We start from the raw sequence: 27,763 nt of genomic DNA, 5'->3' as shown, positions 1-27,763 counted from the left end.
TGGTTTAAAGGTTTGAAACAGTTAAGTAATGTTGGATATGAAGAGGTGTGTATATTGCCCATTTATTTTTTAAATGAGGGAAACTTCCTGGTAAATCCGGGTAATCAGGGGATTTTCGTAACCGGGAAACACACTGGCTTGAATGTCCAGGGTGAGTGGTATGTGTGGATCTTTGAACGGTTTAAAATGGTTGGGAAATGTGTAATATGAAAAGGATTGTATATTGCCTATTCATTGTTAATGGGGAGAAATTTCTGGAAATTCCTGGAATTTTTGGGCAATGGGAAACATGTTTTTTGCCGTTATAATCCAGGGTGAGTAGTGTGTGGATGGTTGAAAGGTTCGAAACAGTTGAGTACTGTTGGATATGAAGAGGTGTGTATATTGCCCATTAATTTTTTTAAATGAGGGAAAATACATGGTAATTCATGGTAATCAGGGAATTTTCGTATCCGGGAAACATGCTGGCTTGAATGTCCAGGGTGAGTGCTTGAATTTCCAGGGTGAGTGGAGTGTGTGGATCTTTGAACGGTTTAAATTGTTTGAGAAATGTGGGATATGAAAAGGATTGTATATTGCCTATTCATTGTTAATGGGGAGAAATTCCTGGAAATTCATGGAATTTTTGGGAAATGGGAAACATGTTTTTTGCCGTTATAATCCAGGATGAGTAGTGTGTGTGGATGGTTTAAAGGTTTGAAACAGTTAAGTAATGTTGGATATGAAGAGGTGTGTATAATGCTCATTTATTTTTTAAATGAGGGAAACTTCCTGGTAATTCCGGGTAATCAGGGGATTTTCGTAACCGGGAAACCCGCTGGCTTGAATGTCCAGGGTGAGTGGTATGTGTGGATCTTTGAACGGTTTAAATTGGTTGGGAAATGTGTGATATGAAAAGGATTGTATATTGCCTATTCATTGTTAATGGGGAGAAATTCCTGGAAATTCATGGAATTTTTGGGAAATGGGAAACATGTTTTTTGCCGTTATAATCCAGGATGAGTAGTGTGTGTGGATGGTTTGAAGGTTTGAAACAGTTAAGTAATGTTGGATATGAAGAGGTGTGTATAATGCTCATTTATTTTTTAAATGAGGGAAACTTCCTGGTAATTCCGGGTAATCAGGGAATTTTCGTATCCGGGAAACATGCTGGCTTGAATGTCCAGGGTGAGTGGTATGTGTGGATCTTTGAACGGTTTAAATTAGTTGGGAAATGTGTGATATGAAAATGTTTGGATATTGCCTATTCATTGTTAATGGGGAGAAATTTCTGGAAATTCCTGGAATTTTGGGGAAATGGAAAACATGTTTTTTACCTTTATAATCCAGGATGAGTAGTGTGTGTGGATGGTTTAAAGGTTCGAAACAGTTAAGTAATGTTGGATATGAAGAGGTGTGTATATTGCCCATTTATTTTTTAAATGAGGGAAACTTCCTGGTAATTCCGGGTAATCAGGGGATTTTCGTAACCGGGTAACATGCTGGCTTGAATGTCCAGGGTGAGTGGAATGTCTGGATCTTTGAACGGTTTAAATTGGTTGAGAAATGTCTGATATGAAAAGGTTTGTATTTTGCCCATTCATTGTCAATGGGGAGAAATTCCTGGAAATTCCTGGAATTTTGGGGAAATGGGAAACATGTTTTTTCCGTTATAATCCAGGGTGAGTAGTGTGTGGAGATGGTTGAAAGGTTCGAAACAGTTGAGTACTGTTGGATATGAAGAGGTGTGTATATTGCCCATTTATTTTTTTAAATGAGGGAAAATTCATGGTAATTCCTGGTAATCAGGGAATTTTCGTAACCGGGTAACATGCTGGCTTGAATGTCCAGAGTGAGTGGAATGTGTGGATCTTTGAACGGTTTAAATTGGTTGAGAAATGTGTGATATGAAAAGGTTTGTATTTTGCCCATTCATTGTCAATGGGGAGAAATTCCTGGAATTTTTGGGAAATGGGAAACATGTTTTTTGCCGTTATAATCCAGGGTGAGTAGTGTGTGGAGATGGTTGAAAGGTTCGAAACAGTTGAGTACTGTTGGATATGAAGAGGTGTGTATATTGCCCATTTATTTTTTAAATGAGGGACAATTCCTGGTAATTTGGGAATTTATTGTAACTGGGAAACATGCTGGCTTTAATGTCCAGGGTGAGTGGAGTGTGTCTGTGGATCTTTGAACGGTTTAAACTGGTTGAGAAATGTGTGGTATAAAAAGGTTTGTATATTGACCATTCATTGTCAATGGGGAGAAATTCCTGGAATTTTTGGGAAATGGGAAACGTGTTTTTTGCCTTTATAATCCAGGGTGAGTAGTGTGTGTGGATGGTTAAAAGGTTCAAAACAGTTGAGTACTGTTGGATATGAAGAAGTTTGTATATTGTCCATTTATTTTTTAAATGGGGGGAAATTCCTGGTAATCAGGGAATTTTCATAACTGGGAAACATGCTGGCTTGAATGTCCAGAGTGAGTGAAGTGTGTGGATCTTTGAACGGTTTAAATTGGTTGAGAAATGTGGGATATGAAGAGGTTTGTATATTGCCCATTCATTGTTAATGGGGAGAAATTCCTAGAAATTCCTGGAAATTTGGGGAAATTGGAAACATGTTTTTTGCCTTTATAAGTCAGGGTGAGTAGTGTTTGTGTGCATGGTTGAAAGGTTTGAAACAGTTGAGTACTGTTGGATATGAAGAGGTGTGTATATTGCCCATTTATTTTTTAAATGAGGGAAAATTCCTGGTAATCAGGGAATTTTCATAACTGGGAAACATGCTGGCTTGAATGTCCAGAGTGAGTGAAGTGTGTGGATCTTTGAACGGTTTAAATTGGTTGAGAAATGTGGGATATGAAGAGGTTTGTATATTGCCCATTCATTGTCAATGGGGAGAAATTCCTGGAAAGTCCAGGAATTTTTGGGAAATGGGAAACATGTTTTTTACCTTTATAATCCAGGATGAGTAGTGTTTGTGGATTGTTTAAAGGTTTGAAACAGTTAAGTAATGTTGGATATGAAGAGGTGTGTATATTGCCCATTTATTTTTTAAATGAGGGAAAATTCATGGTAATCAGGGAATTTTCGTAACCGGGAAACATGCTGGCTTGAATGTCCAGGGTGAGTGCTTGAATGTCCAGGGTGAGTGGAGTGTGTGGATCTTTGAACGGTTTAAATTGGTTGAGAAATGTGGGATATGAAGGGGTTTGTATTTTGCCCCATTCATTGTCAATGGCGAGAAATTCCTGGAAAGTCCAGGAATTTTGGGAAAATGGGAAACATGTTTTTTGCCTGTAATATCCAGGGAGAGTGGTGTGTGTGGACGGTTCAAAGGTTCGAATCGGGTAAAATATTGGGGCAAAACTGTGTGAAATTTGGAAGTGGTAGAACTTTGAATATTTCCATTCATTTGAATGGGAATTTTCCTGGAAATGTGGGAATTTCCGGAAAATTCTAAAAAAAAATCTGAAATTTTGTAAAATATAGATATCACAATTGTGCTAAATGTTATGAATGGGTTGGTGTTAGATTTTTTGGAATTTATTCAGAAATGTTGATGTAGTAACACTTTGAATTGAGAATTGTTATTTCGGAATTCCTGGAATTTTGGGAAAACCGGGAATTCGTATGGAAAAAAAAAGTCACTTTTGATGTCCCAACTAAAAGGAATGCTTTGATGATTGTGGAATTGGCTGAAAAATGTGGACGGTGAAACCGCTAGAACAAAGGGTGAAAATCGGGCTTTGGAAAACCGGGAAATCTGTGAATTCCTGGAATTGATTTGACCTTTGAAAATGGTAGTTTGATTGTCCAGGATGAGCGGAAGGTGTTGCATCAGGTGAGACATGTTGGAAATGTGCGAATTAAAAAATTGGCCCCGTACTTTTTCAATGGAGAAAATGTCTCGGAAAACCTGGAATTCTGGGTAATCTGGGGTAATTGGGAAATTATTTAAGGCCGAACCGAACGTTTTGATACTCGAACGGTTCTGATCGGATGAAAAGGCGCCAAAGGTTTTTGGATAGACCCCACGTACCACTAGTGGTACCCGTACCACAGTTTGAGAATGTTCTAGAACAGGGGTCACCAACCTTTTTGAAAGCAAGAGCTACTTCTTGGGTACTGATTAATGCGAAGGGCTACCAGTTTGATACGCACTTAAATAAATTGCCAGAAATAGCCAATTTGCTCAATTTACCTTTAACTCTATGTTATTATTAATCATTAATGATATTTACACTTAATTGAACGGTTTAAAAGAGGAGAAAACACAAAAAAAATGACAATTAAATTTTGACACATAGTTTATCTTCAATTTCGACTCTTTAAAATTCAAAATTCAACCGAAAAAAAGAAGAGAAAAACTAGCTAATTTGAATCTTTTTGAAAAAATTTAAAAAATAATTTATGGAACATCATTAGTAATTTTTCCTGATTAAGATTCATTTTAAAATTTTGATGATATGTTTTAAATATGTTAAAATCCAATCTACACTTTGTTAGAATATATAACAAATTGGACCAAGCTATATTTCTAACAAAGACAAATCATTATTTCTTATAGATTTTCCAGAACAAAAATTTTAAAAGAAATTCAAAAGACTTTGAAATGAGATTTAAATTTGATTCTACAGATTTTCTAGATTTGGCAGAATATTTTTTTTAAATTTTAATCATAATAAGTTTGAAGAAATATTTCACAAATATTTTTTGTCGAAAAAACAGAAGCTAAAATGAAGAATTAAAATAAAATGTATTTATTATTCTTTACAATAAAAAAATAAATTTACTTGAACATTGATTTAAATTGTCAGCAAAGAAGAGGAAGGAATTTAAAAGGTAAAAAGGTATATGTGTTTAAAAATCCTAAAATCATTTTTAAGGTTGTATTTTTTCTCTAAAATTGTCTTTCTGAAAGTTATAAGAAGCCAAGTAAAAAAATGTATGAATTTATTTAAACAAGTGAAGACCAAGTCTTTAAAATATTTTCTTGGATTTTCAAATTCTATTTGAGTTTTGTGTCTCTTAGAATTAAAAATGTCGGGCAAAGCGAGACCAGCTTGCTAGTAAATAAATACAATTTAAAAAATAGAGGCAGCTCACTGGTAAGTGCTGCTATTTGAGCTATTTTTAGAACAGGCCAGCGGGCAACTCATCTGGTCCTTACGGGCCACCTGGTGCCCGCGGGCACCGCGTTGGTGACCCCTGTTCTAGAATATGTCAACTTGGCGAGACTGGTGGCCTATGAGGCAGAAGTAATAGTTTACCTCTAATTCTGCCTAGCAACAAGTGACAAACCCCACCTTGTCCATCCACTGTTATGTTGACAGTAATTAGCATGGTTAGCAGCATTAAATGCAAGTAAACATAGGCGAGGCTCAGTGCAAAAAGGTCCGATGTAATGATTCGGGCCTGAGTGGGCCGGCTCGGCGCCAGCGCCGCTCCTGCCAAAAAACACGGCCGCAACACGGGCCTCTCTCGGGCTTTGGCGCCGGGCCCCTCAGCTATTACAGCCATGCATGGCTGAGCCCAGTCAGGACCGCCAGCTGTTTGCAGGCAGCACTTTGGTTCTGATTCTGGGCTCTTTTTTTTAAATTCTTAAATCTTTACTTTAAAGCTGACCTCAGAGCAGATTTACTGGCAGTGTCGATAAAAGTCCTGCTGGGAGGGATCATGCAGGCCACGCAAGACCTGACAGCATCAAACCACCACTTGTTGATTTTACTTTGATTGATTTCAATATCAATGCACATGAATGATGTAACTATGTGCTAACAGTGCACACGAATGATGTAAATATGTGCTAACAGTGCACATAAATGATGTAAACATGTGCTAACAGTGCATATGAATTACGTAAATATGTGCTATCAATGCACATGAATGATATAAATATGTGCTATCAATGCATATGAACATAAACAACTTGAATATCTTAAATATCATTCATATTTACATATGAATGATGTAAATATGTGCTATTAGTGCACATGAATGATGTAAATATGTGCTATTAGTGCACATGAATGATGTAAATATGTGCTATCAATGCACATGAATGATGTAAATATGTGCTATCAATGCACATGAATGATGTAAATATGTGCTATCAATGCATATGAACTTAAACAACTTGAATATCTTAAATATCATTCATATTTACATATGAATGATGTAAATATGTGCTATTAGTGCACATGAATTATGTAAATATGTGCTATCAATGCACATGAATGATGTAAATATGTGCTATCAATGCACATGAATGATGTAAATATGTGCTATCAATGCACATGAATGATGTAAACATGTGCTATTAGTGCACATGAATGATGTAAATATGTGCTATTAGTGCACATGAATGATGTAAACATGTGCTATTAGTGCACATGAATGATGTAAATATGTGCTATTAGTGCACATGAATGATGTAAATATGTGCTATTAGTGCACATGAATGATGTAAATATATGCTATTAGTGCACACGAATGATGTAAATATGTGCTAACAGTGCACACATATTTTGTAAATACGTGCTAACAGTGCACATAAATGATGTAAATATGTGCTAACAGTGCATATGAATTACGTAAATATGTGCTATCAATGCACATGAATGATGTAAATATGTGCTATCAATGCATATGAACTTAAACAACTTGAATATCTTAAATATCATTCATATTTACATATGAATGATGTAAATATGTGCTATTAGTGCACATGAATGATGTAAATATGTGCTATCAATGCACATGAATGATGTAAATATGTGCTATCAATGCATATGAACTTAAACAACTTGAATATCTTAAATATCATTCATATTTACATATGAATGATGTAAATATGTGCTATTAGTGCACACGAATGATGTAAATATGTGCTAACAGTGCACACATATTTTGTAAATACGTGCTAACAGTGCACATAAATGATGTAAATATGTGCTAACAGTGCATATGAATTACGTAAATATGTGCTATCAATGCACATGAATGATGTAAATATGTGCTATCAATGCATATGAACTTAAACAACTTGAATATCTTAAATATCATTCATATTTACATATGAATGATGTAAATATGTGCTATTAGTGCACATGAATGATGTAAATATGTGCTATCAATGCACATGAATGATGCAAATATGTGCTATTAGTGCACATGAATGATGTAAATATGTGCTATTAGTGCACATGAATGATGTAAATATGTGCTAATAGTTCCACAAGTGTTGCAAATATGTGCAACAGTCACATGATTTATGTAAATATGTGCTATTAGTGCACATGAATGATGTAAACATGTGCTATTAGTGCACATGAATGATGTAAATATGTGCTATTAGTGCACATGAATGATGTAAATATGTGCTATTAGTGCACATGAATGATGTAAATATGTGCTATTAGTGCACACGAATGATGTAAATATGTGCTAACAGTGCACACATATTTTGTAAATACGTGCTAACAGTGCACATAAATGATGTAAATATGTGCTAACAGTGCATATGAATTACGTAAATATGTGCTATCAATGCACATGAATGATGTAAATATGTGCTATCAATGCATATGAACTTAAACAACTTGAATATCTTAAATATCATTCATATTTACATATGATGTAAATATGTGCTATTAGTGCACATGAATGATGTAAATATGTGCTATCAATGCACATGAATGATGTAAATATGTGCTATCAATGCATATGAACTTAAACAACTTGAATATCTTAAATATCATTCATATTTACATATGAATGATGTAAATATGTGCTATTAGTGCACATGAATTATGTAAATATGTGCTATCAATGCACATGAATGATGTAAATATGTGCTATCAATGCACATGAATGATGTAAGTATGTGCTATCAATGCACATGAAGGATGTAAACATGTGCTATTAGTGCACATGAATGATGTAAATATGTGCTATCAATGCACATGAATGATGTAAATATGTGCTATTAGTGCACATGAATGATGTAAATATGTGCTATCAATGCACATGAATTATGTAAATATGTGCTATCAATGCACATGGATGATGTAAATATGTGCTATCAATGCACATGGATGATGTAAGTATGTGCTAATAGTTCCACAAGTGTTGCAAATATGTGCAACAGTCACATGATTTATGTAAATATGTGCTTTTAGTGCACATGAATGGTGTAAATATGTGCTATCAATGCACATGAATGATGTAAATATGTGCTATCAATGCATATGAACTTAAACAACTTGAATATCTTAAATATCATTCATATTTACATATGAATGATGTAAATATGTGCTATTAGTGCACACGAATGATGTAAATATGTGCTATCAATGCACATGAATGATGTAAATATGTGCTAACAGTGCACACATATTTTGTAAATACGTGCTAACAGTGCACATAAATGATGTAAATATATGCTAACAGTGCATATGAATTACGTAAATATGTGCTATCAATGCACATGAATGATGTAAATATGTGCTATCAATGCATATGAACTTAAACAACTTGAATATCTTAAATATCATTCATATTTACATATGAATGATGTAAATATGTGCTATTAGTGCACATGAATGATGTAAATAAGTGCTATCAATGCACATGAATGATGTAAATATGTGCTATCAATGCATATGAACTTAAACAACTTGAATATCTTAAATATCATTCATATTTACATATGAATGATGTAAATATGTGCTATTAGTGCACATGAATTATGTAAATATGTGCTATCAATGCACATGAATGATGTAAATATGTGCTATCAATGCACATGAATGATGTAAATATGTGCTATCAATGCACATGAATGATGTAAATATGTGCTATCAATGCACATGAATGATGTAAATATGTGCTATTAGTGCACATGAATGATGTAAATATGTGCTATCAATGCACATGAATGATGTAAACATGTGCTATTAGTGCACATGAATGATGTAAATATGTGCTATCAATGCACATGAATGATGTAAATATGTGCTATTAGTGCACATGAATGATGTAAATATGTGCTATCAATGCACATGAATTATGTATATATGTGCTATCAATGCACATGGATGATGTAAATATGTGCTATCAATGCACATGGATGATGTAAATATGTGCTAATAGTTCCACAAGTGTTGCAAATATGTGCAACAGTCACATGATTTATGTAAATATGTGCTTTTAGTGCACATGAATGGTGTAAATATGTGCCAACAGTGCGCATTAATAATGTAAATATGTGCTATCAGTGTGAATTAGTAATGTAAATATGTGCTATCAATGCACATGAATGATGTAAATATACTGTATGCTAACAGTTTCACAAGTGTTGCAAATATGTGCAACAGTCACATGATTTATGTAAATACGTGCTGTAAACGTCTTTGAGTGTGGGAGGGTTCTCCTGGTGCCGACAGATCTTTCGTGAGCCCGGTAGTCTGGTGTAACAAGTCTTTTATTTTCACACAGCAGTATGGTTTGTTTTCCAGCAAAATATCTCTCGGACTTTTCAGTCCGGCGTGTCTCTGCTTTTCCCTCTCTCGGTCTCATGCATCTGCTCACCAGCAACTCCAACTCCAACAACGTGCCTCTGTCCGGCTGCTGCTAATGAAGGCGACAGGGGATTAGATAACAAGCCCCAGCTGGGCAATCTACTCACCTGCCGCTGGCTTCGAGGCCGGTCCTTACACACCCCGCTCCGCGACAGGCCCGCAGGCCACGCCCCCCCCCCACACATGCTTTTAGCGCACATGAATGGTGTAAATATGTGCTAAAAGTGTGTATTAATAATGTAAAATGTGCTCTTAGTGCATCTGAGTGTTACAAACATGTGCAACAGTCACATAAATGATGTAAATATGTGCTATCAGTGCACATGAATGATGTGAATATGTGCAACAATCACATAAATGATGTGAATATGTGCTATCAGTGCACATGATGTAAATATGTGCAAGTCACATAAATGATGTAAACATGTGCTATCAGTGCAAACATGCTATCCGTGCTAACACAGAAAGTTTCACAGAGTCAGTAGATATGTCAGTCAGGTTTTTCTTTGCTCTGTGGTGAACAAAATTACTTCTGGTTTCGGTCACAATCACAAACCGTGAAATGGTTTGGTTTTCTTTTTTCCCCCTTCTTCTTCCTTCTTGTACTTTTTTCACCCATCGGCCTCAGATCCATAAAAAGAGGCTCACGAGGGGTGGATGAGGGTTGACAATTAAACTTAGTGTTTAACTAGGTTTGGGTTTTAGGTTAGGGTCTGAATTAAGGGGTTTGGGTTTATTTTAGTGTTTTATGTAGAGTTAGTGTCTGAGTTGGGGTTAGAGTTATAGTTAACTTGGGAATAGTTAGTTTGAATGTGTTGATGTTGGAATGGTTTGAATCGGTTGAAAAATGTGCAAATTGTGGAAGTTTAAAAATATTGACAATTCATTTTGAATGGGGAATATGTCCCTGAAAACTGGGAATTCTTGGAAATCCGGGAATTTTTAAAAGATTGTTGAAGGAGAGCACACTATTTTGAACAGGCTGAATATTTTGGAGTTGAAACGGTTTGAATCGGATGAAAAAATGAGAGAATTGTGGAACTTTGAAGAATGTCCCATTGGTTTAAATGGGAATTTCCCCAAAATTTGGGAATTTCTGTAAAAGCGGGAGTTTTTTTGAAAATGGTAAAAAAAAAAAAAACTTAAATAGTCTGAATCAGTTGAAAGGGTGAGTGTTGAAATTTTTCAAATCGGTTGAGAAATGTAGAATTAAAAAATGGTATTACGGAATTCCTGGAATTTTGGGAAAACCGGGAATTTTTACACTTCAAAAAACAGTTAGTTTTATGTTCTGATTAAGAGGAATGTTTTGATGGTGAAACAGTTGAAGTGGGTTGAAAATTGTGGGAGGAGTAGTCGCCAGAAAAAAGGGTGGAAATTGGGCTTGGGAAAACCAGGAATTCTGGAAAATACTGGAAGTTTTTTTAACTTGAAAAAAAGGGTAGTTTGAATTTCCAGGATAGGGTAATGGTTGTGGGAATTGTGCAACTTGGAAAAATTTCCCATTTTTCAATAGGAACTTCCTGGGAATTTGGGGAAAAGCTGGATTTTTTGGAAAATGATTAGGGGCATGGATGTCCTAAATGAGCTGAATTGGTTGGTGTTGGAATTGTTTAAATCGGGCAAGAAATGTTGAAGTAGTGAATTTCGGGAAAATTGGGAATTTTGGGGAAAATGGTAAAAAACTTGAATGGTCTGAATGAGTTGAAATGGTTGGTGTTGGAATTTTTCAAATCGGTCGAGAAATGTTGAAGTAGTAACATTTTTTATAGAGAAACAGTGTTACTGAATTCCTGGAATTTTGGGAAAACCGGGAATTTTTACAGTTCAAAAAACAATTAAGTTTTTTTTCCTGATTAAGAGGAATGTTTGGACGGCGGAACGGTTGAAGTGGGTTGAAAAATGTGGGAGGAGTAGTTGCCAGAAATCAGGGGGAAATAGGGCTTTGGAAAACCAGGAATTCTGGTTTTCCCCAAAAAAATTTAACTTGGAAAAAGGGTAGTTTGCATTTCCAGGATGGTGGAATGTGTTGAAGGTGGAATGGTTATACTAGGTACAAAAATGTGGGAATTGTGCAACTGTTCCATTCATTTCAATAGGAACTTCCTGGAAATTTGGGAATTTTGGGGAAAGCGTGATTTTTTGGAAAATGATTAGGAGCATGAATGTCCTAAATTAGCTGAATTGGTTGGTGTTGGAATTGTTTAAATTGGGCAAGAAATGTTGAAGTAGTAAATGGTATTAGGGAATTTTGGAATACATTTTTAATTTTGGGGAAAATGGTAAAATACTTGAATAGTCTATCCATCCATCCATTCATTTTCTACCGCTTGTCCCTTTTGGGGTCGCGGGGGGTGCTGGAGCCTATCTCAGCTGCATTCGGGCGGAAGGCGGGGGTTGAATAGTCTAAATGAGTTGAAATGGTTGATGTTGGAATTTTTCAAATCGGTCAAGAAATGTTCAAGTAGTAACATTTTTAATAGAGAAATAGTATTACGTAATTCCTGGAATTTCAGGAAAACCAGGAATTTTTACAGTTCAAAAACAATTTTGTTTTTTGTCCTGATTAAGAGGAATGTTCGGATGGTGGAACGGTTGAAGTCAATTGAAAAATGTGGGAGGAGTAGTCGACAGAAAAAAGGGTCAAAAAAGGGTTTGAAAAAAACGGGAATTCTGGGAATTCCTGGAATTTTTTTATTTATTTGGAAAAATGATAGTTTGAATGTCCAGGATGGTGAAATGTGTTGAAGGTGGAATGGTTTGAAAAATGTGAAAATGGCAGAAGTTTTAAAAATGGCCAACATCAACAGTTTGGAGTTGGAACGGTTTGAATCGGGTGAAAAATGTGGGAATTGTGGAACTTTGAGGAATGTCCCATTGGTTTAAATGGTAATTTCGGTTAAAAAAAATTGGAAAATGATAAAAAACTTGAATAGTCCGAATGAGTTGAAATGGTTTGTGTTGGAATTTTTGTTGAAGTAGTAACATTTTTAATAGAGAAATAATATGACGGAATTCCTGGAATTTTGGGAAAATTGGGAATTTTTCCAGTTCAAAAAACAACTTCGTTTTTTGTCCTAACTAAGAGGAATGTTTTGACAGTAGAACGGTTGAAGTGGGTTGAAAAATGGGGGAGGAGTAGTGGACAGAAAAAAGGGTGAAAAAAGGGGTTTGAAAAAAACGGGAATTCTGAGAATTCCTGGAATTTTTTTGAATTTGGAAAAATTATAGTTTGGATGAGTGGAATGTGTTTGCGGTAGAATGGTTTGAAAAATGTGGAAGTGGCGGAAGTTTTAAAAATGGCCAATTCATTTTGAATGGGGGAAAGTGTCCTGGAAAACCTGGAATTCCAGGAAATCTGGGAATTTTTTGAATTTGTCAAGGGAAAACCTGTGATCCCCGAATAGGCTGAACAGTTTGGAGTTGGAACGGTTTGAATCGGGTGAAAAATGTGGGAATCGTGGTTTAAATGGGAATTTCCCAAAAATTTGGGAATTTCGGTAAAAGCTGGAATTTTTTTGAAAATGGTAAAAAACTTGAATATTCTGAAATGAATAGAAATGGTTGGTGTTGACATTTTTCAAATCGGTCGATAAATGTTCAAGTAGTAACATTTTTAATAGAGAAATAGTATTACGGAATTCCTGGAATTTCAAGAAAACCAGGAATTTTTCCAGTTCAAAAAGCAACCTCGTTTTTTTTCCTGTTTAAGAGGAATGTTTGGACGGTGAAACTGTTGAAGTGGGTTGAAAAATGTGGGAGGATTCGTCGACAGAAAAAATAATGAAAAAAGGGTTTGAAAAAAACGGGAATTCTGAGAATTCCTGGAATTTTTTTGAATTTGGAAAAATGATAGTTTGAATTTCCAGGATGAGTGGAATATGTTGAAGGTGGAATGGTTTGAAAAATGTGTAAATGGCGGAAGTTTGAAAAATGGCCAATTCATTTTGAATGGGGAAACATGTCCTGGAAAACGTGAAATTCCGGGAAATCTGGGAATTTTTGGAATTTTTCAAGGGAATACCCATGATTCCCGAATAGGCTGAACAGTTTGGAGTTGGAACGGTTTGAATCGGGTGAAAAATGTGGGAATTGTGGAACTTTGAGGAATGTCCCATTGGTTTAAATGGTAATTTCGGTAAAAAAAAATTGGAAAATGATAAAAAACTTGAATAGTCCGAATGAGTTGAAATGGTTTGTGTTGGAATTTTTGTTGAAGTAGTAACATTTTTAATAGAGAAATAATATGACGGAATTCCTGGAATTTTGGGAAAATTGGGAATTTTTCCAGTTCAAAAAACAACTTAGTTTTTTGTCCTAACTAAGAGGAATGTTTTGACAGTAGAACGGTTGAAGTGGGTTGAAAAATGGGGGAGGAGTAGTCGACAGAAAAAAGGGTGAAAAAAGGGTTTGAAAAAAACGGGAATTCTGAGAATTCCTGGAATTTTTTTGAATTTGGAAAAATGATAGCTTGGATGAGTGGAATGTGTTTGCGGTAGAATGGTTTGAAAAATGTGGAAATGGCGGAAGTTTTAAAAATGGCCAATTCATTTTGAATGGGGGAAAGTGTCCTGGAAAACCCGGAATTCCAGGAGATCTGGGAATTTTTGGAATTTGTCAAGGGAAAACCCATGATCCCCGAATAGGCTGAACAGTTTGGAGTTGGAACGGTTTGAATCGGGTGAAAACTGTGGGAATTGTGGTTTAAATGGGAATTTCCCAAACATTTGGGAATTTCGGTAAAAGCTGGAATTTTTTTGAAAATGGTAAAAAACTTGAATATTCTGAAATGAATAGAAATGGTTGGTGTTGACATTTTTCAAATCGGTCGAGAAATGTTCAAGTAGTAACATTTTTAATAGAGAAATAGTATTACGGAATTCCTGGAATTTCAGGAAAACCAGGAATTGTTCCAGTTCAAAAAGCAACCTCGTTTTTTTTCCTGTTTAAGAGGAATGTTTGGACGGTGAAACTGTTGAAGTGGGTTGAAAAACGTGGGAGGATTCGTCGACAGAAAAAAGGGTGAAAAAAGGGTTTGAAAAAAACGGGAATTCTGAGAATTCCTGGAATTTTTTTGAATTTGGAAAAATGATAGTTTGAATTTCCAGGATGAGTGGAATATGTTGAAGGTGGAATGGTTTGAAAAATGTGTAAATGGCGGAAGTTTGAAAAATGGCCAATTCATTTTGAATGGGGAAACATGTCCTGGAAAACGTGTAATTCCGGGAAATCTGGGAATTTTTGGAATTTGTCAAAGGAATACCCATGATTCCCGGATAGGCTGAACAGTTTGGAGTGGGAACGGTTTGAATCGGGTGAAAAATGTGGGAATTGTGGAACTTTGAAGAATGTCCCATTGGTTTAAATGGGAATTTGGGTTAAAAAAAAATTGGTAATTTCGGTTAAAAAAAATTGGAAAATGATAAAAAACTTGAATAGTCCAAATGAGTTGAAATGGTTTGTGTTGGAATTTTTGTTGAAGTAGTAACATTTTTAATAGAGAAATAATATGACGGAATTCCTGGAATTTCGGTAAAACTGGGAATTTTTCCAGTTCAAAAAACAACTTTGTTTTTTGTCCTATTTAAAAGGAATGTTTTGACAGTAGAACGGTTGAAGTGGGTTGAAAAATGGGGGAGGAGTAGTCGACACAAAAAAGGGTTTGAAAAAAACGGGAATTCTGAGAATTCCTGGAATTTTTTTGAATTTGGAAAAATTATAGTTTGGATGAGTGGAATGTGTTTGCGGTAGAATGGTTTGAAATATGTGGAAATGGCGGAAGTTTTAAAAATGGCCAATTCATTTTGAATGGGGGAAAGTGTCCTGGAAAACCTGGAATTACAGGAAATCTGGGAATTTTTGGAATTTGTCAAGGGAAAACCCGTGATCCCCGAATAGGCTGAACAGTTTGGAGTTGGAACGGTTTGAATCGGCTGAAAAATGTGAAAGGTACACTACCGTTCAGAAGTTTGGGATCACCCAAACAATTTTGTGGAATAGCCTTCATTTCTAAGAACAAGAATAGACTGTCGAGTTTCAGATGAAAGTTCTCTTTTTCTGGCCATTTTGAGCGTTTAATTGACCCCACAAATGTGATGCTCCAGAAACTCAATCTGTTCAAAGGAAGGTCAGTTTTGTAGCTTCTGTAACGAGCTAAACTGTTTTCAGATGTGTGAACATGACTGCACAAGGGTTTTCTAATCATCAATTAGCCTTCTGAGCCAATGAGCAAACACATTGTACCATTAGAACACTGGAGTGATAGTTGCTGGAAATGGGCCTCTATACACCTATGTAGATATTGCACCAAAAACCAGACATTTGCAGCTAGAATAGTCATTTACCACATTAGCAATGTATAGAGTGTATTTCTTTAAAGTTAAGACTAGTTTAAAGTTATCTTCATTGAAAAGTACAGTGCTTTTCCTTCAAAAATAAGGACATTTCAATGTGACCCCAAACTTTTGAACGGTAGTGTACATCGCGCCAAAATCTGTAGAAGAAGAAGTTCAAGATCTTGAATAAATAGATGATCTTTGCTTTGGAGCATTCACACAATAATCTTGGACAAATACTTCAAAGCCAATGACAGTTCTTGATGAGCTTTTTATTTCAAAGCACACGTAGTAGAGCTAAGTACACTTTTGCAGAACAAACAACAGCATTGCCACTATTTATTTCTTCCATACAAAAAAAAAACACACCAGACAATACAAAAATACTAATATGGACTGTAATAAAATGGGGTGCGTAGTACAAACTTTACTATGACAATCTACATTTGTCGACTCAGCTAAATACAAAAAGTCTTGTCGGCTGATTGCGTTCCAAGCAGCACTTGGTAGAGAACACAGGTCTGTAATCATAGTGGATATATATAAACATGTACACGGTTACTTTTTTTTTTTTAGTGATCTATACATTATTTATACATATATATATATATATATATATAAAAACAAGATATCATGTCTTTGAAAAGTGATCGGACGGACTGTACGATGAAGATGTGCAACAATGTGACGACCGGAACTGGAGTTGTGACAATTAGAAGGAACATTATCGATCCACAGTTTTTTTTAGAACCACAACTTTTTCTTTTTTTTTTTTTACACAGGGTTTGTTTTTGGACACACGCAAAAACGTTTGACAGCGCACAACGCTCACACACCTGTACACACTTATTCACAACAACAACATCAACAACACCCGCCCCCCGTCATTGGGTTGCGTTGAAGCCCCTCCCCGCCAGCAGGGGGAGTCCCAATCATCCCCACACCATGTGGCAGTATGACCTCGCCCAGCCTTTTCAGAGAGGGGTGTGGCACGGCCACGCCCCCCCCCCTTGAATAAGCCACGCCCACCCACCTCAAATTCAATGCAACATCCCCGGTTTGGGCTGCACTGAGCGCGCTCCGTGGACAGCCTGAAGGGCTGACGTCAGGAAAAAGTTGGGAGTTTTCACCCAGGAGGCGCGCCAGGCAGCGAGTGGTGAACTTCCAAACAAACAAACAAACAAACAAAGAAACAAACAGTGCTTTAAATTACATTTTGCTGCAGTCAAATCCTTCCTGCCGCACAGGAAGTTGTTGCTCCTCCAAGGCCACGGAGACTTCAGCGAGTAAACATCGCTAGAATTTCTTCATTTTCTTTAATACGTGTTTTTTTTTTTTTTAATGACCTCCTTCAAGCTCCGCCTGTCGGTTTCCTCGTTATAAATCGCTTTCGGATTGCCGTTGATTAGTCGTTAACGTAACGCGGGCGGAAGTCCCGATCCGCAGTAGGGATGAGAGGAAAAGGTGGGAGGGGCCGCTACATTCTACTGTCCAATGGGAGGAAAGCAGCGCCCGGATTGGCCGCCCTGTCGCGGGGGAGGAGGAGGAAGGGGCCGCCTCACACCATGTTGTGGTGGTTGTTCCTCTCGATGATGTCAGAGGAGGGCAGCAGCTCCTTCTTAATGGGCGACGGAGGGGGCGTGGCCGGCTTGACCCTGGGCTTGAACAGGTCGGACACATAGAACACCTGAAGAAGAGAGGAAGATGATGAGAATTGAAAATGCAAGACTAAACCCAATCCTAACCCTAAACTTAACCCGAGACTAGGGTTGTACGGTACACCGGTATTAGTATAGTACCGTGATACTAATGAATCATATTCGGTACTATACCGCCTCTAAAAAGTACTGGTCCAACATCCCCCCCGAACCCGCGTTGTCGTCACGTCGTGTCATTGCTGGTTCACGAGCAGAGGAGCATGTTCGGCAGCGCACAATCACGGAGTACTTACAAGCAGACACAGTGTGTAGACGGAAAAGGGAGAACGGATGCATTTTTGGCTTAAAAACTAAAGATAAAGTTGAAGTTATAACACTGAAACGCCCTCAGGAAGAGGGGCTTTAAAACATGGCTAGCTAGCTAGCGGCTAATGTTTTTGTTAAAATAAATAAAATAAAGTTTAATGGCAGCAACATGTTGCAAAAAAGTTGGCACAGGGGTATTTTTACCACTGTTACATGGCCTTTCCTTTTAACAACACTCAGTAACGGGCATTTTTACCACTGTGTTATATGGCCTTTCCTTTTAACAGCACTCAGTAACAGGGGCATTTTTACCAATGTGTTACATGGCCTTTCCTTTTAACAACACTCAGTAACAGGGGCATTTTTACCACTGTGTTACATGGCCTTTCCTTTTAACAAGACTCAGTAACAGGGGCATTTCTACCACTGTGTTGCATGGCCTTTCCTTTTAACAAGACTCAGTAACAGGGGCATTTTTACCACTGTGTTACATGCCCTTTCCTTTTAACAAAACTCAGTAACAGGGGCATTTCTACCACTGTGTTACATGGCCTTTCCTTTTAACAAGACTCAGTAACAGGGGCATTTCTACCACTGTGTTACATGGCCTTTCCTTTTAACAACACTCAGTAACAGGGGCATTTCTACCACTGTGTTACATGCCCTTTCCTTTTAACAACACTCAGTAACAGGGGCATTTCTACCACTGTGTTACATGGCCTTTCCTTTTAACAAGACTCAGTAACAGGGGCATTTCTACCACTGTGTTACATGGCCTTTCCTTTTAACAACACTCAGTAACAGGGGCATTTCTACCACTGTGTTACATGCCCTTTCCTTTTAACAACACTCAGTAACAGGGGCATTTCTACCACTGTGTTACATGGCCTTTCCTTTTAACAAGACTCAGTAACAGGGGCATTTCTACCACTGTGTTACATGGCCTTTCCTTTTAACAACACTCAGTAACAGGGGCATTTTTACCACTGTGTTACATGGCCTTTCCTTTTAACAACACTCAGTAACAGGGGCATTTCTACCACTGTGTTACATGGCCTTTCCTTTTAACAAGACTCAGTAACAGGGGCATTTCTACCACTGTGTTACATGGCCTTTCCTTTTAACAACACTCAGTAACAGGGGCATTTCTACCACTGTGTTACATGGCCTTTCCTTTTAACAACACTCAGTAACAGGGGCATTTTTACCAATGTGTTACATGGCCTTTTCTTTTAACAACACTCAGTAACAGGGGCATTTTTACCACTGTGTTACATGCCCTTTCCTTTTAACAAAACTCAGTAACAGGGGCATTTCTACCACTGTGTTACATGGCCTTTCATTTTAACAAGACTCAGTAACAGGGGCATTTCTACCACTGTGTTACATGGCCTTTCCTTTTAACAAGACTCAGTAACAGGGGCATTTCTACCACTGTGTTACATGGCCTTTCCTTTTAACAACACTCAGTGAAAGGAGGAGAGCAATTTTTGAAGCTTTTCAGGTGGAATTCTTCCTCATTCTTGCTTGATGTACAGCTTAAGTTGTTCAACAGTCCGGGGGTCTCCGTTGTGGTATTTTAGGAAGTATTGCGGAAAGAGATTATTCTAGATTGTACCTAATGTCATGACTGGTTTTTATCGATTATTGACTCTTTTATTGATTATGGGACAAGCAGCAGAAAATGGATGGATGGTACTTTTTCGTCACTTATTGTTTCTTTGGCACACTAATGTGTATATTATAGGCCATTGGTTCTTTGTTTTCTTTTCTCTTCTCTTATCGCCTGTAAAAGGGTGGAGTGCCATCTCCGGGTTGGGGAGGAGATCTTGCCCCAAATGGAGGAGTTCCAGTACCTCGGAGTCTTGTCCACGAGTGAAGGAAGAGTGGATCGTGAGATCGACAGGCGGATCGGTGCGGCGTCTTCGGTAATGCGGACGCTGTATCGATCCGTTGTGGTGAAGAAGGAGCTGAGCCGGAAGGCAAAGCTCTCAATTTACCGGTCGATCTACGTTCCCATCCTCACCTATGGTCATGAACTTTGGGTTATGACCGAAAGGACAAGATCACGGGTACAAGCGGCCGAAATGAGTTTCCTCCGCCGGGTGGCGGGGCTCTCCCTTAGAGATAGGGTGAGAAGCTCTGCCATCCGGGGGGAGCTCAAAGTAAAGCCGCTACTCCTCCACATGGAGAGGAGCCAGATGAGGTGGTTCGGGCATCTGCTCAGGATGCCACCCGAACGCCTCCCTAGGGAGGTGTTTAGGGCACGTCCGACAGGTAGGAGGCCACGGGGAAGACCCAGGACACATTGGGAAGACTATGTCTCCCGGCTGGCCTGGGAACGCCTCGGAATTCCCCCGGGAGGAGCTGGACGAAGTGGCTGGGGAGAGGGAAGTCTGGGCTTCCCTGCTTAGGCTGCTGCCCCCGCGACCCGACCTAGGATAAGCGAAAGGTAGATGGATGGATGGATGGACGGACTATTTTATTGATTATGGGCTTTCTGCTCCGCCGTTGCCAGTCTGTGGAACGCTCTCCCTGACCACCTGAGGGCACCACAGACTGTGGATGCTTTTAAAAAAGGCTTTAAAACCCTTCTTTAAAAAAAAAAAAAAAAGCCTTTTTTTTTAGATATATGCATACTAGTTCTAGCTATTAGGCTGTTCTAGTTTTTATTTTTATGCATTTTTATTATCTTTTTTTTTTTTTAATACACTGTAGCACTTTGAGGTTGTTTACTCAATGTAAAGTGCTTTTTACAAATAAAATATATTATTATTTATTATTATTACAAGCAGTAGAAAATGGATGGATGGTACTTTTTCGTCACTTATTGTTTGTCTTTGGTAGACTAACGTGTATATTATAGGCCATTGGTTCTTTGTTTTATTTTTGCTCAATTATATATATTTTTATATTGCTCTTTTTATCTTTGGTATGAGCATTATTATGTAAACTCAAAGTTAGTTTTGTTTTGTTTTTTGTTGTTGTTATTTTTGTATTACAACATTTTATTATTGATCATGTTGTACTGAATTGTAATCTTTTGTTTTGTGATTGTGTGATGTTTTTTGCCTGGACCCCAGGAATAATAGTCTCCACTGCGGTGTAGACTAATGGGTATTATTATCCTTAAACTAAACTAAACCCCCAAAACCCAAATCCGACAAAATCTGTTATCTTCCCAAGGGAGTGTTGCTGAAAGTGTCAAAGTCAAAGTTCCATCCCAAATTGAACACCCGTGCGAGGGCCAGCAGGTGACTAATCCCTGGAACCGTTTCAGGGCAGCACACCCGAACGTGAAACGCGATGCAGTCTGGCGAATTCCCCCGAGAACTCGGTCGGAAGACGGAAGAATGGCGGAGAAGAAATCTCTTCCTGACATCTCTGATGACATCAGACAGGAAATGAGGCAGGAAGTGGTAGAAAGTAAAAGCCCCTAACTCAACTTCTCTGTCATTGCCCTATTAGTCAAAGTTCCCACTCAGCACATCATGACCTTCAAGGGCGACCTTTGCTAGGCGGGTGACATCATCACGCTCTTTAAAGGGCGTCTTTGTGCAGGCTGATTGGCGTGCATCGTGACAATGTCCATGACTGAATTAAATCTCGCCCTCCTTCCGAGACGTCATGGGAAGCCGTGGGGAGAGCGTTTTCCCATCGGAGGCAGCTGTGTCGCCCAAACGCCGCGACCTTCCGCCCCCCTGAACTCGTCACGCTGAAGAACTTCCTGCGCATGGTGTAGGCTTCTCAAATACGAGTCGCCAGACTATGCACTACTTGCCTCGACTCGCGTGTCCTTCACCACGCGTGGAAATGTCAGCGCCGCCACATAAAAGACGCTGAGTCATGCAGGAAGTGAATGCAGCAACACTTAGTCACCAGCGAGTCTTTATCGAGCGATGCACTCTCACTTTGTTAATATTTGGATTTGAAGGACTCATGTGATGACACGCATGACAAAAATGTCCCCCAAAGAATTAGCAGTCAATTATTTACCTTTGCAAACATATTAAACCGGAAGCGTAACCACATAAACATTAATGTTGTTTCTTTGAAGTAGAGAGGCATTTACGATGCTTTCAAGACAGCTGGGAAGTCGGAAATATCCAACTTTAATCGTACGTACAAAGAATTCCATTCGAATGTAAAATAAATGAACAAACATGGCTGACAACCACAACAATGCCACAATATTGACACATATTAAACTGTATTTTTTATTTTTTTTACCTTTAAAAAAAGTCGGAAAAAGACAGGTCGTCTTGTATTCAGGGGGCTAGACAGGATTTAGATGGTCTGACCTCAAATAATTCCATTTGAACATGCGGGAAACAAAAAACAACGCCGACATTAAAAAAGTCTGGAAGTATGTTATAGGTAAAACACATGAACTGATGACGATGTTAACCTAAATTTAAGACTGAAATTATATAATTAAGTCTGAAAAAGACAGGTTGTCTTATAGTCGGAGTCTAGAGAGGAATTTTACATGCAAACCAACAGGCCAACCCAATAAGCTACTACCATATTGACCCAGGTATAATCGTAGAAAAAACTCTGAAAAATACATGTCGTCTTATATTCTGTGTCTAAGGAGGACTTACACATGGTAATTAACATGTTAGCCGATCTTAAATAGTTCTATTTGAACATACGGGAAACAAAAAACATAGCTAACGACCACACTTAGCCACTACCGTATTGAACCGAATATGGGACAACCTTTTTTTTCCCGTAGAGAACATACCGAAAAATACAGGTTGTCTTATATTCCTGGTCCGGAGAGGATTCGTACATGCAAACCAACACGATAAGCTACTACCTTATTGACCTAGGTAGAAGACAAATTTTCACCGTAGAGAAATGTCCTATATTCCATGTATCGAGAGGACTTACACAAGGCCGATCTCAAATAATTCTATTTGAACATACGGAAAACAAACAACATAGCTAACGACCACACTAAGTTGCTACCGTATGGAACCAAATATAAGACGGCAATTTTTCCCAATAGAAAATAGTCTGAAAAAGACAGGCTGTCTTATACCTGTGGTCTGGAAAGGATGAATACATTCAAAAAAACAGGGGTCCGACCCAATAAGCTACTACCATATTGACCCAGGTATAATCGTAGAAAAAAGTCTGAAAAATACATGTCGTCTTATATTCTGTGTCTAAGGAGGACTTACACATGGTAATTAACATGTTAGCCGATCTTAAATAGTTCTATTTGAACATACGGGAAACAAAAAACATAGCTAACGACCACACTTAGCCACTACCGTATTGAACCGAATGTGGGACAACCTTTTTTTTCCCGTAGAGAACATACCGAAAAATACAGGTTGTCTTATATTCCTGGTCCGGAGAGGATTCGTACATGCAAACCAACACGATAAGCTACTACCTAATTGACCTAGGTAGAAGACAAATTTTCACCGTAGAGAAATGTCCTATATTCCATGTATCGAGAGGACTTACACAGGGCCGATCTCAAATAATTCTATTTGAACATACGGAAAACAAACAACATAGCTAACGACCACACTAAGTTGCTACCGTATGGAACCAAATATAAGACGGCAATTTTTCCCAATAGAAAATAGTCTGAAAAAGACAGGCTGTCTTATACCTGTGGTCTGGAAAGGATGAATACATTCAAAAAAACAGGGGTCCGACCCAATAAGCTACCACCATATTGACCCAGGTATAATCGTCGAAAAAAGTCTGAAAAATACATGTCGTCTTATATTCTGTGTCTAAAGAGGACTTACACATGGTAATTAACATGTGGGCCGATCTTAAATAGTTCTATTTGAACATACGGGAAACAAAAAACATAGCTAACGACCACACTTAGCCACTACCGTATTGAACCGAATATAAGACAACCTTTTTTCCCCGTAGAGAAAAGTCTGAAAAAGACAGGTTGTCTTATATTCCTGGCCCGGAGAGGATTCGTACATGCAAACCAACAGGTTTCCTAACCTCGAAGAGTTGCAGTTGAATATAGACAAAAAACATGAACCGATGACAACGATGACCTGAATATAAGACTGTATTTATTCCCTACAAAAAAGTCTGAGAGGGACATGTTGTCTTTTAGCCGTAGCTTAGAAAGGACTTATACATGCAAACCAACAGGTGTCTGACACGATAAGCTACTATCGTATTGACCCAGGTATACGACAAATTTTGACCGTAGAGAAACGTTGTCTTATATTCTGTGTCTCGAGAGGACAGGGAAACCAACATGTGGACCGATCTCAAATAATTCTATTTGAACATACGGAAAACAAACAACCCAGCTAACAACCACACTAAGCTGCTACCGTATGGACCCAAATATAAGACGGCAATTTTTCCCAATAGAAAATAGTCTGCAAAAGACAGGCTGTCTTATACTCGTGGTCTGGAGAGGATTTATACATTCACACCAACAGGGGTCCGACCCAATAAGCTACTACCGTATTGACCCAGGTATAATCGTAGAAAAAAGTCTGAAAAATACATATTGTCTTATATTCTGTGTGTAAAGAGGACTTACACATGGTAATTAACATGTGGGCCGATCTTAAATAGTTAAATAGAAACAAAAAACATAGCTAACGACCACACTTCGCTACTACCCTTTCGAACAGAATATAAGACAACCTTTTTTTCCCCCTAGAGAAAAGTCTGAAAAAGACAGGTTGTCTTATATTCCTGGTCCGGAGAGGATTCGTACATGCAAACCAACAGGGTTCCTAACCTCGAAGAGTTGCAGTTGAACATAGACAAAAAACATGAACCGATGACGACGATGACCTGAATATAAGACTGTATTTATTCCCTAGAAAAAAGTCTGAGAGGGACATGTTGTCTTTTAGCCGTAGCTTAGAAAGGACTTATACATGCAAACCAACAGGTGTCTGACACGATAAGCTACTATCGTATTGACCCAGGTATACGACAAATTTTGACCGTAGAGAAACGTTGTCTTATATTCTGTGTCTCGAGAGGACTTAGACAGGGAAACCAACATGTGGACCGATCTCAAATAATTCTATTTGAACATACGGAAAACAAACAACCCAGCTAACAACCACACTAAGCTGCTACCGTATGGACCCAAATATAAGACGGCAATTTTTCCCAATAGAAAATAGTCTGCAAAAGACAGGCTGTCTCATACTCGTGGTCTGGAGAGGATTTATACATTCACACCAACAGGGGTCCGACCCAATAAGCTACTACCGTATTGACCCAGGTATAATCGTAGAAAAAAGTCTGAAAAATACATATTGTCTTATATTCTGTGTGTAAAGAGGACTTACACATGGTAATTGACATGTGGGCCGATCTTAAATAGTTAAATAGAAACAAAAAACATAGCTAACGACCACACTTCGCTACTACCCTTTCGAACCGAATATAAGACAACCTTTTTTTCCCCGTAGAGAAAAGTCTGAAAAAGACAGGTTGTCTTATATTCCTGGTCCGGAGAGGATTCGTACATGCAAACCAACAGGGTTCCTAACCTCGAAGAGTTGCAGTTGAATATAGACAAAAAACATGAACCGATGACTTGAATATAAGACTGTATTTATTCCCTAGAAAAAAGTCTGAAAAGGACATGTTGTCTTATAGCCGGAGTCTAGAGAGGAATTTTGTATGCAAACCAACACGATAAGCTACTACCGTATTGACTGAGTTGTACGACTCCTTTTTTAACACTACTGCTGCAGTGACACACTGTTGTGTGCCACATATCTTTAAATACCAGCGCCCCTCCCCCACGGCCATGGCTGACCCGTCTGGTCTGGACGGCGGCGACAATGAACTCTGAGAGAACACCCCCGGCAGCTTTCGCCCCGACAGCTGCTTCCTGCTGGATGTGCTCCTCTTGACCTTTCCCCCCGCACCGCCTGTTGAAAAAGTGGGTCGGGCCGGCGTCTGATACGCGGGCGCACTTCCTGTTTTGGGTTTTCCCTGCCATTCCGCGTTTGATCAATCGTTAGGTAAATGAAGCGCCGGACGGCGACGCGGGTCGCTCTTGAACGCATCACAATATAACGTGTTGCCACTCCCTGTCTATTTTTCAGTTTTATTTTGAAGGCGTACTAAAAAGGTAAATGGAGTGACACACTCAACATGAAGTCACATGACGATTAGTCTGGAAAGTATTCGTTCAGGAGGACACTTTTTTTCCGTGATCACACACCTGTAGCTCATTCAAACTAAGGACGGAATAATTGCTTGTTTTATTTTGGTGACTCTTGAACACAGGAAGTGAACAACATAATGTGTTGCCACTTCTTGTCTATTTTTTCGTTTTTATTTTGAAGGCGGATTAAAAAGGTAAATGTGGCCTGGGAATGACGATGATGATGATTACCGTATTTTTCGGAGTATAAGTCGCTCCGGAGTATAAGTCGCTCCGGAGTATAAGTCGCACCGGCCGAAAATGCATAATAAAGAAGGAAAAAAACATATATAAGTCGCACTGGAGTATTAGTCGCATTTTTGGGGGAAATGTATTTGATAAAACCCAACACCAAGAATAGACATTTGAAAGGCAATTTAAAATTAAAGCTGCAAGCAGCGATGGACGGGACCGACTTTGACGGCACATAAAATCCAACCCGGAGCAGTAATTAAAACTCTTTCATCAACTTTTAATCAGAAGGGTTCAATCTCTCTCCTGTGCTAATTTGAAGCCGACACGACAAACGCGCTCAGAGGAGATAATGTTTGAAAAAAGGTGACCGGTTTTTACAAAACTTATGTTTTGAACGGGGAATTGCAAACTTCCTGTTAAATTTTTGCTGGGGGTTGTCAGTGAATGAAATTTAGGTCTAAGTGAGACCTACATAGAGGTTTTTGTTTCATGTCTCTATGACATTCCTACTGGAAGTTACAGGCAGTTTTGTCTGTGTTTTCTTCCTAGGAGCAGATTTGTCTGTGTTTTCCTCCTAGGGGGCGCTAGAGCGCAATTTTGAGTTTTGGGGTTTGGTTTTTTTATCAGATCGCAATTTTTGCCAGTCCTGATGTGTGTGTCCAGTTTGATGAGTTTTGAAGCATGTTAAGGGGGTCAAATTATAGCTCAAAGAGGCAAAAGTGACTGTTTTTACAACACTTTTGTTTTGAAGGGGGAATTGCAAATTTTCTGTTGATTTTTGCTGAAGGATGTCAGTGTATGAAATCTAGGTCTAAGTGAGACCTACATAGAGGTTTTTGTTTCATGTCTCTACGACATTCCTACTGTAAGTTACAGGCAGTTGTGTCTGTGTTTTCTTCCTAGGGGGCGCTAGAGCGCAATTTTGAGTTTTGGGGCTAAGTTTTTTGATTAGATCGCAATTTTCGCCAGTCCTGATGTGTGTGTCAAATATGGTGAGTTTTGAAGATGTTAAGGGGGTCAAATTACAGCTCAAAGAGGCGGCGGTATAATAATAATAAAACCTTACAAATACAATAGGATTCTCTGTCCCAAATGAACATTCGGTCCCTAATAAATAAAGAATAGTGAACAACAGGCTGAATAAGTGTACGTTATTTATATGAGGCATAAATAACCAACTGAGAACGTGCCTGGTATGTTAACGTAACATATTATTGTAAGAGTCATTCAAATAACTATAACATATAGAACATGCTATACGTTTACCAAACAATCTGTCACTCCTAATCGCTAAATCCCATGAAATCTTATACGTCTAGTCTCTTACGTGAATGAGCTAAATAATATTATTTGATATTTTACGGTAATGTGTTCATAATTTCACACATAAGTCGCTCCTGAGTATAAGTCGCACCCCCGGCCAAACTATGAAAAAAACTGCGACTTATAGTCCGAAAAATACGGTAGTCTGGAAGGTATCTATCCATCCAGGAGGACACTTTTTCCATAATCACACACCT

The 27,763-nt window shown here is 38.3% G+C and overlaps 1 protein-coding gene across 2 annotated transcripts in view; it reads right to left on the bottom strand.

Moving 5' to 3' along the window:
• Nucleotides 1-16,150: 16,150 nt before the first annotated feature.
• Nucleotides 16,151-27,763, bottom strand: part of plpp3 (phospholipid phosphatase 3) — a 108,122-nt gene continuing 96,509 nt past the window's right edge. For both annotated transcript variants that reach the window (XM_062038439.1, XM_062038440.1), the window contains exon 7: nt 16,151-17,586. In XM_062038439.1, coding sequence (XP_061894423.1) covers nt 17,458-17,586 — 129 coding nt within the window. In that variant the 3' untranslated portion in view covers nt 16,151-17,457. The remainder of the gene's footprint in view (nt 17,587-27,763) is intronic.

The sequence above is a fragment of the Entelurus aequoreus genome, linkage group LG27 (genome assembly GCF_033978785.1).
Source record: "Entelurus aequoreus isolate RoL-2023_Sb linkage group LG27, RoL_Eaeq_v1.1, whole genome shotgun sequence".
NCBI lineage: Eukaryota > Metazoa > Chordata > Actinopteri > Syngnathiformes > Syngnathidae > Entelurus > Entelurus aequoreus.
This window is presented reverse-complemented; position numbering and strand designations above follow the sequence as displayed.